The 16,770-nt window shown below is 36.7% G+C and overlaps 1 protein-coding gene across 2 annotated transcripts; it reads left to right on the top strand.

The window, feature by feature from the left end:
* The first annotated feature begins 10,019 nt into the window (after positions 1-10,019).
* nmu (neuromedin U) lies at positions 10,020-14,615 on the top strand. 2 transcript variants are annotated; one of them, XM_034582943.1, is made up of 9 exons: positions 10,020-10,301; positions 11,669-11,724; positions 11,804-11,851; positions 11,942-11,995; positions 12,096-12,125; positions 12,807-12,881; positions 13,557-13,610; positions 13,716-13,758; positions 14,413-14,615. In XM_034582943.1, exons 1-8 carry the CDS (start codon positions 10,109-10,111, stop codon positions 13,749-13,751), a joined length of 546 nt encoding a protein of 181 aa, XP_034438834.1. In that variant the 5' UTR covers positions 10,020-10,108; the 3' UTR covers positions 13,752-13,758; positions 14,413-14,615. The 2 variants fall into 2 exon arrangements, with proteins under 2 accessions (XP_034438834.1, XP_034438835.1); XM_034582944.1 differs by lacking the exon at positions 12,807-12,881 and having other exon boundaries at positions 10,024-10,301; positions 14,413-14,524.
* Positions 14,616-16,770: the final 2,155 nt, after the last annotated feature.

Genomic DNA, 16,770 nt, shown 5'->3' with positions numbered 1-16,770 from the left:
AATCAATAAATAAAACTTTATTTCTATTGCACTTATCTAAACAAGTTTACAAAGAGCTTTAAAAAATACATTGAGTAAAACAACACAGAACTAAACCAAAATAAGAAAGACAACATAAAAGAAAATATTAGAAACAACACAATCTGCTAAAACCATTTAGAATTAGACATTAAAAGGCTTCCTTTTGAAAATATGTTTCATGCGATGATTTAAAAATAAATAAAGTGGAAGGAAGTCTAATGTCCTCAGGTGAGGAGACTTGGGCCCTGATGGTAAAAACCTCAACTACCCAGTAACTACCAGTAAGGTTTGGTTGAGAGATCTCAGATAACAACTCGGAGCGCAGGGAGTTAACTGAGCTTTACATGTTATAAAGATGGACCCTGCTTTATTATTAGATATTTAAAATGTTGTCTTGAAGTGGGCCCTTATGTCATAATCAAGATTTAGGACTTTTATACTGTTGATTGCCCTGCGTATTCTACTGAGGGACAGGCTCAGATTTTAACATCGAGATAAAGGAACATTATGGACTTAAATTATGACTTTCACACATTTGATCAGAATGAGATGATGTTCATCCAAACAGTGAATCACGACTGTCAGAAGTACCAATTGACAGCAAATAAAAACAGTAGAGGTGGAAAGTTACACATTATTGTTGAATAACTTTTCAAACATGTATCATGTCATGTCTTTAGGCTTTAGCCCTTTTTTATTTAAAATAAGTAAATCATTTTATCAAGACAAAGTTGGTTTCTCATTAATGTTAACAAAATATTTGATCAAAGTCGTTTTTGAGTTGATAGTTTTTACATTTTCATCCTCAAACATACGTGACCTCAAGCTGCTGGTGGATCACATGCATGATCTTTTCAGAACACCAGGTGGCATTGTTAGTCCAAGTTGTCATATCTGTAAATACATTTTTTTGTTGTGTTATTATACGTTGTGTGTGTCTGTTTGTTGTCAGTGTTGCAATGATGTATTTGTTATGTGCTCTTACTATAAAAGTGTCCATAGAGTGAATAAGAAAGAGCAAACAGTGTCAACACAGTGAGTCAGACAAGTGAACTATGAGAAATTGGTAGGAGGAAAATGACTTGAGGTACAATGTGAGTGTCACACATTGTTGTACAAATAAGTTCCGGCCTGCAGTGTTTTATTATTATTATTATATGAATGAATTATCACTTCATTATAAAACATTACAGAGGACAATAGCTAATTTTTGCCAAAAGAGGAATTTACAGTAAGTCTTTAAAGTATAGGTCTAAAGAGATATAAAATTGAAGTGATATTTCACCCTCGAATATATACTATAGGACTCTCCATCTCATGGAGGCACCTTAAACCATCTGAATTTAACAGTTTAACGTAAATCTTTTCATATTTTTCCTCAGGTTATTTCATACAGACATTTTTCTTGTGATTGTGCAACTATGTCCATGAAAATAATGCCACTTTTTTCATCCAGCATGTGTAATGTACAATATAAGAACACACACACACATCTCATACACGCACATATTACAAAACAGAACACACACATGCTTTAATTATCTATTTTCATCATATCTGTTTTGCTACGTTGTCATGATTCACCTGCAGTTCATGTTATTCTGGCACTTACTCCATATATTCTGTGAATGTCAAAGGTCTGTATATCCACTGCTGACGTTGATGTTCCTACAACAGGCTGACACATCCGGAAACAAAAACAATAACTCCACGCAGGCTGGATTGAAGTAAAGCTGCTGCAGAAGAACCTGTTAGCTTGACTGTGGCAACATGTGAATGAAAATTAAAAGATACAGTATTTAGTCACAGGAGCAGAAACTTGCTGCACAGGAGGTGAGAGATGTCCCCACTGAATGAACTGGTCGTGTCAGGAGGGCAGTGCATTGATGAGGGAGCCCCAGTGACATGCACGGCGGATGACATCCAGATGTGACGCGCACAACGAAAGGGCTTTTCGTGCCGGCGCTGCAGCGTCAGGGGACGGTGATTGCATCTGTGTAATCTAAATTTGACATTCACACGGGTGATTAAAGGCTGATAGCATTTTCTATTTCTGTTTGGAATCAGAAACGTTTGAGGTGCTATCTGGATGGCATTTTGTGCAGCCTTTCATGCATCAGTGTTGTTTTTGACTCATAATTGTTGTATTGTAAATGAATAAATCTGCATATGTACAGGCTGAGTTTAAGTATATTGCTATAACGTCTCTGAATTACTTTGCTTCTTGTTGAGATCACAGTTTTGGGCTTTTTCAAGCCTCAAACAGCAAACCAAAACATGACTCTCTACATACATTGTGACTCCACTGTCCTTAAGCTACTGTTTTGGTATTTATACCTTGACTCCCGTCATGTGGCTTTCATACTTACAATAAGTGACACCTGACTGCATCAATACAAAGACCCTGTACGAGCAGCACAGCACAGTAATGGGCCCCTATATGAAAACTTGTGTGATCACTCTTTCCCCACTTTGGTAACCTCATCCCAAGGTGAGGCCTCCACTCATTCCTGCCAAATTGCACATAAAGAAGAACATGCTGGGTTTCCAAACTGAAGTATAAGCATGAGAGCCGCTATTACATGAGCAATGCTCCGCGCAGAGCTCTCTGCTTGTTAGGAGAGGTCGATCATGTGTGCGAGTTTGTTTTAAAGCAATCATGTAATTTAAAGAGTGCGTATATGTATGCGCACCGGCAAGAGTGCTTTCCTGTTAGTGTAGGGTGAGAGTTAGGTGAGGATTAGAGGGGAGAGCATGTGAGAGGATTATCATGAATGAATATGAAGACAAGCATGAATTCGAAATGCTAAAGTCGACGATGATGAGTCGAAATAAGTTGAGAATAAAATCAGATTTGAGAAAGTGTATAAAGCATGATTTGTGTTGCTGCTCGTAAATTCACTTGATGATTAGAGAAAATGTTGGCTCATTATCTCCACTCTGCAATCAAAGGGAGATAGGGATTGTGCCGACGAGCACCAGAGGGTTTAAAACTTTTTCTTCTACACTTTCTGATTTGGTATTAAAGCAAAGAAATATGTGCTTCAATATAACAAAAAAAATATATTCATGCTCCTCCGGTTTATTTGCTGAAGCCCTAAAAATGTATTCTTACTTGTTGCCTCCTTTCAGGACAGTGTGGATGTGTACACACTTGATTATGACTCTTATATAATGTAATTTCCCTCCTACCAGCAAGGGGGTTATATTTTCACCCCTGTCTGCTTGTTTGTTGGTTGGTTGGAAGGATGTGTTATGGGTCAGGGAAGAACCCATTTGATTTTGGAGCAGATGCAGATCAGAGGACGGATCCAAGAATGTTTTTATCACTTCAATCTTTTGACATTTTCGCTAATTTCTGAGAGAATAATTCATGGATCTTGATGGAAAAAAAAATCAGGCACATTTAGGGAACTGATCTAGAGGTTCGGGCTCTCTGAAGTCCCATTCTGGTCTATTAATGTCACCTTGTGACTTTACTCCAAGGACAACTCCACCCAACTCTGACCTGAGAAGCAAATGTTTAAAATGAAGCTTCTGCAGACACATTCAAAGACACAGTGGGATTTCATTCCAGACAACACAGGTTTTATACTTGTCTGACTATCCATTAAATGTCTCTCTAATTCATTTATAGTGTCTCATGGGTCCCCAGCTTTCCTCTAAATGGTTTCAATAACTTTTGTTATGAAAAAAAAACTTCCTTCGGATGACTTTGTAACATCTGTTCAGGGACTCAAAATGAAAAACAGACCTTTGGCGAAAGTGACTCTGGTGTATTCACAGCAACATTTATTAATGTGCTCTGTCCCTGTTAAATAAAACAATGAATACATTGACAAATAAAGTGTGGGTTTTGAGGTAAATAGCTAAGAAAAAAGAAGAACATTCCAACACCTCACAATATGTAGTATAAAGCAGCATCAACTTCAACCAGAAATTATGATTCAGTACATTTGTAGTTAGAAAATTGTGTCTATGGCTTTAAAGGTTCAATGAGTGTCCACCAGGCTTGTAGGAGAACCTACAATGGCCTTCACGTAACATAATAACATCAAATGCCCTTTTTAGAGCCAGTGTTTGGTTTGTCCATTCTGGGCTACTGTAGACTCATGGTGGGCTCCGTGGAAGAGGACTCACTTAAATATGAAGAGCTTCTTATAAGGTAACAACAGCACATTGGTTCATAGTTTCAGGTGATTATACACTAATGAGAACAATGAATATGGCATGATATGTTAAGTGAATATACTATTTTTGCCAATAGATCCCTTTAAATTCTATACACTGGACCTCATATATAGAGACAAATGTATTTGACGTGTACTTTGCCTTTTTACTTTGGTCCATGTCCCATCTGCTAACATGGTGGAGGCAGGATTTATGGCCTTTTCTGCAGCCTGCCAGCAGGTGGTGAACAAGATGCTTTGGCCTCACTTTTGTGGAGCAACACTATGTAACTTTTATTGAACAACAGCACCCTCTGCAGCCACACGTGGGGATTTATTCTGTTGGGTTCCGTGGCCGAGCGATTGAGTAGTTTTCATGAAGAGAAAAACAAAGCCTATCAATATATTGAGCAGAGCTCTGACTGCTGAAGTGTCCTTGCTTAATTTTGGACATAATCGCTGTACTTTGATTTCCAAGTCTTTTAGAGACTTGGAAACATTCATTTAGCCAATTCTGCCTGTAATTGTGAATGTGCTTAGACAGAAAGTGATATTCTGTGTACTGATCAAATGTAATGGTGCTTACAGCCATGCAGTATCACATAATTGCACAAAACCTAATGTAAAATGAGAATAAATCTAAGTGGATTTCTGTTACTTGATACAATCAGCATAAGTAGCATTATGAGTTAGAGGTTCACAGCAGATGTCAAAATGGAAATGATGACTTATGACAAGGATCTCCATTACACCAAGATTGCACAGTAGTTGTATAATTTAAGTTAATAATCATTGTTTCTCATCATGTAATATTGAACTGATCCCTTTCTGAGTTAGTCTGCAACCCGATCTAAGCATAGGAATATTAACAGTGAATATTTTGAATATAATCTAAACAGAATAGTCTAATCCTTATTAACAGCAATATCGATTCACCAAGACCTTTCTGCAATTTTTGAGTTTTTAGTCATGGCAGTAACTTTCCATTTAAAACACAAAATAGAAAGAGAATAAAAAAGATGAAATGCAGGAAGTTGGGTTCACGACCTTCAGGCAGCTGTTTACAATGCAGGATTGTAATTAGTCCAACAATTTGGAAATACAATAAAGATTTGACAGGATTAACTAATTGTCTTTGTAGGAGGATATGACATGTTAATAGCTGACTCTCCCTTCTCATTTTCCACTTGTTTCCATGAACAGCAGTCAGGGCATGCAAGGAAACATAAAGGATGGATGTGCTTTGGTGGGTCTGAGTCACTACTTTAATTTATAACATCAGCTCCAGTGCTTGAAATCTAAATTCACCATTTAGGAAAGTTAAAAGCTTTCTGGTTGAGTTTGATGAGAACTTTGATACCATACTTGTAACTGTCTGTAACATATGAAGCCACTGCTAGGAAACACAGACTGTAAATAAAGATGCATATCCGCTTCCTACTATGCATAAATCCAAATATCACAGGTATGAATGCTGCCATCTTTCACATTTGGAGCCAGAGTTGATGTAGCAGAAATCAGTTGATCTCAATGACAGAAACCATCTTTGAGAAAAAAATGTATTGACGTACTTTTACTTTTTGTTTGGTCCATATCCCATCCACTAACATGGTGGAAGCTGGATTTATGACCAACACTGCAGCCAGGGAGCGATTGAGATGCTTTGGCTTCACTTTTGGGGAGCAGTCATGTCACCCATCTAAATATACAGTATATGCTGGGAACCAGTTAGCTTAGCTTAACAAATGTATGGGGAAGAAGAGGAAATTCCTGCTTGGCTCTGTGCAATGGTAAAAACCTACCTGCAAAATGTTGAATTGTAATTTTTACACTTAGGTTTTTATATGGCTCATGTTAAAGGTTCAGTGTGTAGAATTTAGTGACATCTAGTGGTAAAGTTGCATGTTGCAGCTGAATACCCCTCACCTCACCTCACCTCACCCTCCAAACATGAGAGAGAACCTGTGGCAGCCTTCTGTCATCATAAATACTCAAAAGGTGTTTGGTTTGTCCAGTTTGGGTTACTGTAAAAAAAACATGGTGGGCTCTGTAGAGAGGACCCGCTCCTAATGTAAATATAAAGTATTTATATATAAAGGGCCCATTCTAGGGTAAAGAAAACAACAATTAGTACAATTTAGATGAAACACAAAAGTGAAAACATCACTAGGATTATTTTATATTCAATTTCTGCCAATAGATCCATTTCACCTAAATCTTATACACTGGACCCTTAATTATTGGACTTGCAGGTATATTTTTTTTATGCAATTATGGGAAAATCATTTGAACACTGGAGCAAATTCTATGAGATTTCTTGAATAATAATTTCTGGGTCTCGAATGTGCTTTGGAAATAGAGTAACATAACAAAGACTGTAATCTACGTTGTGTCCTCAAGGTGTGACAGTGTGTGAATCACCGACAATAACCTTCCCTTAGTACCTCTGGGTTTTAACTCAAACAAACCAATTAGACCAGCACACGCAAATGCCAGTCAACTTCATAACAAAATAAAACTCTTTTAAGGTCATGACATTTGACGACTTCTGCAGAATGGTGGAGCAAGTGGAGCTGTGGATTGACATCCACTGTTGGTTCTTAATTCATGTAAACATGAAAGCAGACTGAGAGATGAGTGTAGGAGGATGACGAGGGTGTGGATGAGTGTGATGACTTCAGTGAATTAGATCACTCAGTTCATTATACCCTCAAAAAAGTCACTTCCGAGGGATGAAGCGGCTCCTTGGAACAGTTGTAAAATAAAAAAGATCCATGACATGGACATGGATCCAGGCACTCTAGCAAATATTTAAAAGGCCTTTATTCAGATGACTATTTCAAAGTGAAATTCTGAAAAAGTGGTTGTGTTTCTTACAATTCAATTCAATCTTTTTGTAGTGTCAAATCCCAACATACATTATCTAAAGGCACTTTAAATTGTAAGGTTACAAGATATCGGAGAACAACCAACAGTTCCCCCAATGAGCAAGCACTTGGCATCTAAGTTGGTTTACTCCAACAGATCAGAATTGATTATTGTTATTGATATTATCAATGCCTTCACACGCACGCACACACACACACACATGCACACACACACACACACACACACACACACACACACACACACACACACACACACACACACACACACACACACACACAGCCTTACACAAATAAATCATAAGCTTTTAATGAAAGAAGGAATTTCAGAAATGATCCATTATGAGTCATTCTAATAAATTCAAATCTAATAATTTGAATTTACATAATAGTATGGATGAAAAGTTGAAAAAAGGTTGTATATGAAGAAATATTTCATACAATTAAACTGATATAGAGCCTGAATCCTGCTTTAAAACAAAATTTGTGTACTTGCATAGTCGCCAGATTTGTTAATGTTAAATTCACCAGGGTCATAGATGTAAATATGACGTAATATAGTTTTTGCCTCCGTGTCAAATCAGTGAAATCAGTATTTGGTCTTATTCATAAAAAGATATGGCATTGTGATGGATGCCAAGCAAGAAATGTTAATAATATTGTTCTAAAGTGAAATAAATCTCATAATATAGTCTAAATAGTATGGTGTCTCTAAAACAAAATATTGCATTGCAACTAACCACTGATCACTACAATGTGGCTCAGGCGTGAGATAACACAAGTGAGGTGAGGACAGAAATGTGTTCCTGATGTGTGTACAGAAAGAAAATCATGGCCAATTTCAAGCTTTGAAAATATATATATAGTAGTATAGTATAGTATAGTATAGTCCTCACTAGGATAAAGGTGGACTAAATCAGTCCTATTATCAAATCTCCCCACTGGCTTCCTGTATATATAATCATTGGTCTTTATGGCATTGGAGGATTTTTTAACCAATTCAAGTGTCTTTGAGAATTGTTATGTAAAATTATTATTATTATTGTTGTATTATTATCATTTCTTTTTTAAAATCCCATTGTTGTGTTTCTTTCCTCTTTCCTTTTTGACTTATAATCATTTTTGAATTGTTGTTGAAAGGTGCTTCAATAATAGTCATAAATATAATCCATAATTGTAAAAGCTTCACCTCTTAGTGAACCGAATGTAAGAATTGACGAAGTTTATTGATAGAGAAGCTACATGTGGGTGTCAGGTTACTGTCTTCGTGTTACCTTATACATCACAGCTTTAACATAGGAACACAGTATATTGCTGAATGATAAAAATATATTTTTGTGTGTGTGTGGCGCGGATCCAGGGGGGGCATTGGCCCTTGATGAAATCTGATTGGCAGCCTGAAGTGACCCTGTCCTATAATTACTATAGGTACTATAATAAGTACTATAATTTTAGCTTCCCCTCACTGGCTTTTAAATTGTGGATTTAAGATTTTATTTCTGATTTTAAAGCCTAATTCTGTGCTTGATCCTAAGAACATTTCAGATCTTTTGACGCCCTATGGGCCCCGTTGTAACCTGAGGACGTTACTCACCATTCCACATTCCTGGCTGAGGACCAAAGGCGACCGGGCCTTTTCTGTCAGGGTTCCATTTCTTTGGAACAGTCTCCCTGAGGAGGCAAACTTGTTGTCCTGTTTTAAATCTCTCTTAAAGACACATTTTATGGGTGTGCTTTCTCCTATTTTGATCATTTTACAATATTTGATTTGATCTCGTTTTTTACTCTCTTCTTATCTATAATTTTTTTTATTTCTGTATTTGTGCTCCATTGCTGTGTGATCTTCAAATTGAAGATGAATTATTTAAGATTAAAATGAATAGTTTCTGCTTGTTTGCTTTGTAACTGTTTCCTACGGTGGCTGAGAGAGTTAAACGCACTGCAAATCAAGAAAACATGCAAGTAGAAAAAACGTGTAAATTAAGAAAACAACTTTATTGTTCTTTTTTCATGCACATTGTGTATTTCAAAAAAAATAATAAACAAACTTGATGTTGGTTATAGCATCTTTCAAAACACAGGTACATGGTGATTTACAAGTTAAAAAAAAAAATTAAGGACAAATTGCTATTTAACTGTTTCCTACGGTGGCCAAGAGGGTTCAACGCACTGCAAAGTATGAAAATCATGCAACAAGTCACAACACATGCAAATACAGAAACACGTGATGAACCTGGCTGTAGTTCAATGCTTTGTGGAGTTCCATAACCATTGACAAGTAGCAGACTTCAATAACTTTACAGCGCATGTGTCTTCAAATTGATGACGTTTTTTTCTTTATTTGCACGTGTTTTTTCTAATTGCTTGTTTTTTCTTTTTACTGTGCAATGCGTTGAGCTCTCTTGGCCACCGTAGGAAAAACAGTGAAAAAGCAATTTGTTCTTAATTTTAGATTTTTAAGTTGTAAATCACCACATACCTGTGTTTTGAAAGATGCTATAGCCCAAGTAAAGTTTGTTTATTGTATTTTTTAAAAACACAATGTGCTTGAACAAGGAACAATTGTCGAAATACAGTATATTCTATGACGTTTGCCGTTGAATCAAAGTTATAGAGCTCACAGTAAACAAGGAAAGACTTAAATGTGCACCTTATTGAATCAGGAATTGTTCATGGATGTTGGACTAATAATTTGCCCCATCTGTTTAAATTGCGGACCCTCATAGCCCTTGAAAACCCTAGATCCGCCAATAGGACTTTCTCAACTAAACTAAGAAGAGGACTCAATGATAATAACGTGAAAAGGAAAATAATAATGTGCATAAGACTAATTTCTCTGTTGGTGACCACTTTACCCAGCGTTCAATCTATCCATCACATCATCCAACTTCTCACGCGCCTCTAATGACGCAAGCAAGTGTCAGCGCGGGTGCGTGTTTTGACACGAGCCTTCATATTCCTCTGACGTGAGGCTGTAACTCTCAGAAGAGCAAGGAGTCAAGAATCAAAACAAAACCACAGAGACACAGGAGAATGAGGGAAAGACCAGAGCGAGAGAGAGAGAGCGAGCGAGAGATGAGGACCTTCCAGAGCCAAAGTGATCCTGAGCAGTGCGGAGTCTCCAGCAGCAGCAGCAGCAGCAGCGGCGGCGGCGCCATGAGTCCACTGAGCACGGCCAGCATCACCCTGGCAGCCCTGCTCATCCTCACCATACCAGTCTGCACCAGTGAGTCCCACACTCTGCTTTATATCATCTTATATGTCTGTATATTTCACTTCATCACTAACTTTGTGGAAGATCAAACTCTCTCAAGGTCTTGCACGTGTGAAAGTATCTGACCTATCTATCTATCTATCTATCTATCTATCTATCTATCTATCTATCTATCTATCTATCTGTCTATCTGTCTATCTATCAATCTATCTATCTATCTATCTATCTATCTATCTATCTATCTATCTATCTATCTATCTGTCTATCTATCTATCCATCTCTATCTATCTATCTATCTATCTATCTATCTATCTATCTATCTATCTATCTATCTATCTATCTATCTATCTATCTATCTATCTATCTATCTATCTATCTATCTATCTATCTATCTATCTATCTATCTATCTATCTATCTATCTACCTATCTATCTATCCATCTACCTATCTATCTATCTAATGTTGCTTTTAATTTAGTTTATTCCAACACACTAACTAAAGTGTACAAATTATGTATATGTTTATTATATTTTCTTCGTCTTATACTTTGTTACTTAATATAATTTTGTCCTATCATTTAATACCATAATTCATATGTGTTTGTACATCTTTTATTTTTAACAGTAGAAACATATACTATTATTAATTATAAATGTTACTAATTATTAACAGTAGGGAACATCTCTCTATTTTTTGTTTTTTATTTATGCTTATCATATTTCGCCATCTTTACCTTAAAATGATTGCATGTTAACAGTACATCATTGTCCAGCCGGATCACTATCATGAGTGACATTGTCATTTAGTCATTCTTGAACGATTTGATGTCAAACAAGACATTTTTGGAAAACACTCTCAACCAGAAATGCCATCATGATCTCTCAACCTCTGATTTGTCGTGTCTACTAACTGATGATGGAAATGTTTGAATATGTAGATGGCCAGTCGCTTCTCACTCCCCGTAAAGTCAAAGTTATCTTTGCATTGGTCCATGTAAGCTTTGGGATTCAGCATCAGTGTGTAGGCTGCATGCTGCTGACTTGTTGTTTTTGCAGGAACACAATGAATTGATGAAAATCGAGCTCAGGCAGTAATCTCATGTCAACATGTTGGAACAATAACACAAGCTTCTAAATAGCCAAGCTGTTACCCTGCTAATGGACATCCACTGCAATCATGTCGGAGCAGAGCTTCCACTAAACGGTCGTACAGGAGAAGCTGTTCGTCATCACAGCAGAGGCACTACTGCTTCATGCATTATCAGTGTCCTGTCAGTGAAAACATACCGTTGTTGACAGATGTAAATGTGTGTGAGGATGATGTAAATTAGCTCATTGTGTGTGTGTGTTTGTGTGTTTTTCTATTGCATGAAACAACAGGTGCTCCAGCAGAAGTTCAGAAGGCCACAACAGATCAGAGGCAGCTATTCAGCCAGGTACTCAATCTTTCTTTCTTCCTTCCTTTCTTTCTTTCTTAATCCTATTTTCATCATATCAACCTCCGACTCTCCACAGATAGATGCTGTGTGCTCATCCTACCTCTCTGCAGACCTGGAGCTTTGGGTGAGTGACATGTGATGACCTGTGACACCCTCAATATATTATTTTTTAGTATCATTTATAATCATATTTTCCATTTTGTATTTATTCCAGGCATCTGATGCCTTAGGGGAGCTATGTGTCATGATGCTGGTTCAGAAGTCAAAGGTATTTCACACATTCTACATTTAGTGAGTCTCAGAAGCGTAAGTGCTACAGATTTCCCCTCTTACAAACATAGCCAAATGATATTGTGTTTTCTTCTCAGGAGCTGAAATTGCAAGAAAAAAGTAAAAGGGTAAGTACGATTTAGTTTTTTGGGAAACTGTTTTACCTGAAATGGTTACACGAGACCACCAGAGACATTAAACTGTGTGGGCTTGTTTGTGTGTGTTTTTGAATAAATAAGTTGTTTGACCTAAGAAATCCCCGACTCTGCCCCCACTGCGGCTATTTTCAGTCGGTTGAAACTCAAACTAAGATGTCACGCAATGGATTAAAAAGTCAAACTGAATGATGAAAAGAGCAGTTCTTTTCTGCTGCTGTGATAAAGTAAAGGGAAATGTTGACATTCGCTGTTTCATCAGACTTCATAAGAAATATGCTGTGATGACTACATGTCATCAGTGTTTATTATCTGTTATGCTCATCCGAGCCGTCAAACCCACAGGACATCCCTGGACACACATTCACTTGCCACAACAAAACATATTCCCTCAATTACATGCAAAGTGATTTTGTCTTTTTCTCGTCCATCACCGGTATGTGAAATAATGCATAATGTTTTACGTGTTTATGAAAACACTGACCCTGAGTCTGCAGTTAACAAACTGCTGCCCTGCGGAAACATTTGTATTATGTTTACATCTCTGTGTTGCATGTTCTTTTGTGTTACCTATAACAGTTTCACTCTTTGCCTCAGCACACACACGCACTGTATTCATGTTTATGTGGCTCTGTCTCTGTGTGTGTTTGTCAGACCGCTCTGTTGCACCCTCTCCTCCGTCTATTTTCTCAACTCAGTGCCAGAAGAGAGAGAGAACTCTCGATGCACGTACGTACGACCCCCATCAGTTCCCCTGTCACTCTCCATCTTCTGTTTTCAGTCTCATGAAATAATCTGATTGACGGAAACAAAGCTATCAAAATCAAGATGCTTTGTTTTTCAGCATAAACAATACTAAATGCAAAAAGCTATATTATAATGTCATTAAAATTGATATAAATTCATGTTTTGACTGATTTCTAAATAAAAATGAAAAATGATAAATTAGAGTGTCATCCTTGGTTGAAAACATAGAAGCAGCAGTTGGATAGAAATACAATTGCAGCCTTTAAAGAGGACATAGTGTATAGCACTATGTTTTTGCAAATATTGAAATGCGTGCGCTGCATTCTGTAGTTGCTTTCAACATATGTTTTGCTCTTCCTGAGCTTACATGTCAATAACACTGTTTGATGTGGGGCATTTCTGCTCACTCTCTGTATGAGCTTCATCTGTTGTTCTTCCCCACACTGGCAGCAATTATGGTCTAAAATTAGTGCAGCTGACAGGTGAACTTATCCCTCATTGCTATCAACCACTGACATTCACAAAGTAGACACAGTTGGCTTTGGATAATCCAGATGTGAACGTGTAGGTGTGTGTGTGTGTTGTTGGGTATTGCTGCTGGTGGGAGTGTTGTGGCGACACTTAAAGTTAGATGCTGTGGATCTTGTGTCTCCACAGGCTGAACTCCAGGGACCTGGTGGAATCCAGAGCAGAGGTTACTTCCTCTATCGGGTATGAACATTTTTCTGTCAGGATGAGAAATAAAAAGAGCACCTTGATGATATGTTGAACATAAATAATACAATAAAAATAACACAAGTTTGTTTGCACTTGCAGCCACGAAATGGAAGACGATCCTTAGAATACGAGTAAATTAAAGGTAATTTTCTATTTTGAAATTTTCAGGGACTGTACACAAATTATTAGTTTAAATCTTTTATTTAGACTAAAGGAAGGATCATTACTTACTTGGGTGGGCAGGGCCTTTAATTTATTTGCTTACTCCAGATTTTTATTTTATTCAAGCCTTTCTATATAGTTTATGTTAAACTTGCTAAATTTGTTACAACCACATAGGATCAATAAAAATAACTTTCCACATGTATTGTGGAAAGTCTGCCCTGAAGAGGTAGAGCTGCTCAGAGGATGAAAAATAAACTCTTGTCTTGTAAACGCAACAAGGGACCGTCACCATCAAATAGTCACTTTAAGGTCCATTTTTTGAGATACTGAGAGGGAAGTTGTTGCACTTTCTTCACTGGAGAGTGTCCAAAGGAAATAGTAATAATGATGAGGAGGTCATTGTTTAAAAAAACAAAAAACTAAAACAAAACGATAAGCTGCATCCCTCCTTCCCACCCCAGTAATTTTCATATAGTCCCTGAAATCTTGTCACTACTAATGACAGTGGTGACTTGTAGAAAACTCTTGGCTGCTAACACCATGTTTATATGAGGTTAAAATGTCAGAGACATGTCAGTATGTATGTTCTTGCTGTCCTCTAATCGTGTGTATAAATGTTTCCACATCTGAGGCTACAAATACAGAGACGACACCAGATAGTGAGACCCGAGCTGCTGCACCATGACTGAGTGTTCCAGATTGTAGCCACAGCCCTCTGCCACTGCTGTATAGTGATGTCTGAATGTACACAAATAATATAATTCAAATATGAGTAATTTGTCCAAATTTTATTTTGTGTTATATGTTTTTCATTTGCATTAACATGCTGTAATGTGGTCAGGTGTAATGTTGGATTTTGTTACAAATTGAGTCTTTTACTGCATTTGGAAAATATTAAATGAAGTGAAACATTACATTTGTGCATTGAATTGAAAAGTAAACACATCAGGTATATTTAAACCCCAAAAAAGCATTTATTTGAGATAGGATGCTGTTTGTAGAAAAGGGATACACATGCTTGAAAAATAAATTGGATTTATAATTAAAACTAAGAAAAAGAAGTTTAAATGTTATTTAGTTTCTTTGAAATTCCTATCTTAGATGAGGTCATTTGTTTGATCAGTCACCAATCCCAGATCTACCTATGAAGTGATAAACTGAACAATTAAAGCAGGCCATAAACTAATTCAATTAAATATATTATCAGTAATATTAGGACTGACTTTGCTTTTAGTTGGTTGACATAAAAACTCTTAAAATAGCTATATTTATGTATCCTTTAAAAGCCATCTCAGATTTTGTATGTAACTACAAAATTGAGAATTATTTTCAACAAGCTATCATATTTTCTAAATTTATTAATGTATCTTCTTCCAGTATTTCTGACTGTAAACATTATTAAGTGTTCAATGACATGTTATAATGCAGGAGCATGACTATGTAATTACTATCATCAACAGTAGGGGTCGCAATTCTCCACCAGTTGGCATCTCATTCTACCACTTCCCTGGTGGTTTCAGTTCTATTTAGTTATAGTATAACACAAGATGATAACGCTCATTTAAGATTCAAATGATAAACCTCCTTCTTGCATTGCACATCAACTGGAATAATGAATAATTAATCAGATGAACGCTAAAAGATGTTGATTTGTTCAGATGCCAACACTGATTGTCTGATAACCAACATTACAACCTTTATCCAACTCTGACACATTCATTTTACCTGCAAAGATGACAGATACAGTATAAATACAGTTTGAAACAGGCACTGAAATGGTATAGAGATACAGATCATTAGTATTTTATGTATCAGTATCCCGAGTTCTCTGACGGTTCAGCTGCAGCACAGCAAACCACCCACCACGGAATGTGAACAATTTACAGACCAGGACATTATTTGCTGTGTCGCAACATCCGAATGAAGATGAAGTGCTGAAGCATTTCCAGCCAGAAAGTGTGATTTGACCACAAACCACAATATATACAAGTATTTTCTCTGGTTTAAAAGTGTTTGGATTGTTTAAATCAAATAATTGTAAACTATTACAGGACTCTCAATAAAATCTAAATAGTATAAAACTTCATGTTGGAATATGTATGGCTGACTTCCAGATAGTTTCCTATGAGCACACAATGTAAATCATATTGCCTGAGAACAGTTTTACTGACAGGTTGACTGGAGAATCACAGCAGGATTAACAGAATTAATATCATAATATTTTGACCACTTTGTCGGTTCGCCATTGTTCCAGGGAGACGTGAATGTAAAATCATACAATAACCAATTACATCGGATGGATGAAGATGATTTAACATTAGAGGTTGTATGCAAAAAAAGTGGTTAGAGTCTATTGTTCATCAGAATAAAATTATTGTATCAAGGAATATGTTGAATATAAAAAATAACGATGGTGATATATTTTCATGGTATATTACTTTTTTTCTTTTTAAACCCCCCTCTTGCCAAAATGTTAAAACAGCGCCATCCGCCCCTTGCCTCCATCGATGTGGCCAAAAACAGTTTTGCAGCTTTTCCACTTCAGCTGTTGCCATGGTGATGAGTAACACGCCGGAGACGGGGAAACAAAACAAATTGATGGTGAATCAAACCAAAGGACCCTCGACTAAAGAGCAGCGTGGAGAACTACGTCATCAAAATAAAAAAAAAAGGTTTCTCTAAAGTTGAATTTGTTGCCAACGAAAAACAATCATTGAAATAAGTGAATTTACAACAAAAAAAACATAATCCCAGGTACATTATAAGCACGTGTGTTTAGTATACCACATGGTAGAATAACCCTATAAAGAAGAATTATAAACCTACAAAGGAATACAATATCTTCCAATTGGGATTTATGAAAAATGTAGTGTTCACAACAAAAATATAAAAATGAAGAATCAGTGTGTTTTTTTATGTCACCTATAGATTGAATGTAGAAAACCAGCACTTGAAGACAACTTTAAACAGCAGTGTCCACAGTAATGAG

Source organism: Hippoglossus hippoglossus, chromosome 4 (genome assembly GCF_009819705.1).
Source record: "Hippoglossus hippoglossus isolate fHipHip1 chromosome 4, fHipHip1.pri, whole genome shotgun sequence".
Lineage (NCBI taxonomy): Eukaryota > Metazoa > Chordata > Actinopteri > Pleuronectiformes > Pleuronectidae > Hippoglossus > Hippoglossus hippoglossus.
This window is presented reverse-complemented; position numbering and strand designations above follow the sequence as displayed.

What these genes read in the sequence shown, in the direction of transcription:
- nmu (XM_034582943.1), top strand. Translation starts at nt 10,109, where the DNA reads ATGAGGGAAAGACCAGAGCGAGAGAGAGAGAGCGAGCGAGAGATGAGG. An exon ending in TGCAAGAAAAAAGTAAAAGG is followed by an intron (nt 12,126 to 12,806) that starts GTAAGTACGATT and finishes TGTGTTTGTCAG; the next exon opens with ACCGCTCTGTTGCACCCTCT. An exon ending in AGAGAGAACTCTCGATGCAC is followed by an intron (nt 12,882 to 13,556) that starts GTACGTACGACC and finishes GTGTCTCCACAG; the next exon opens with GCTGAACTCCAGGGACCTGG.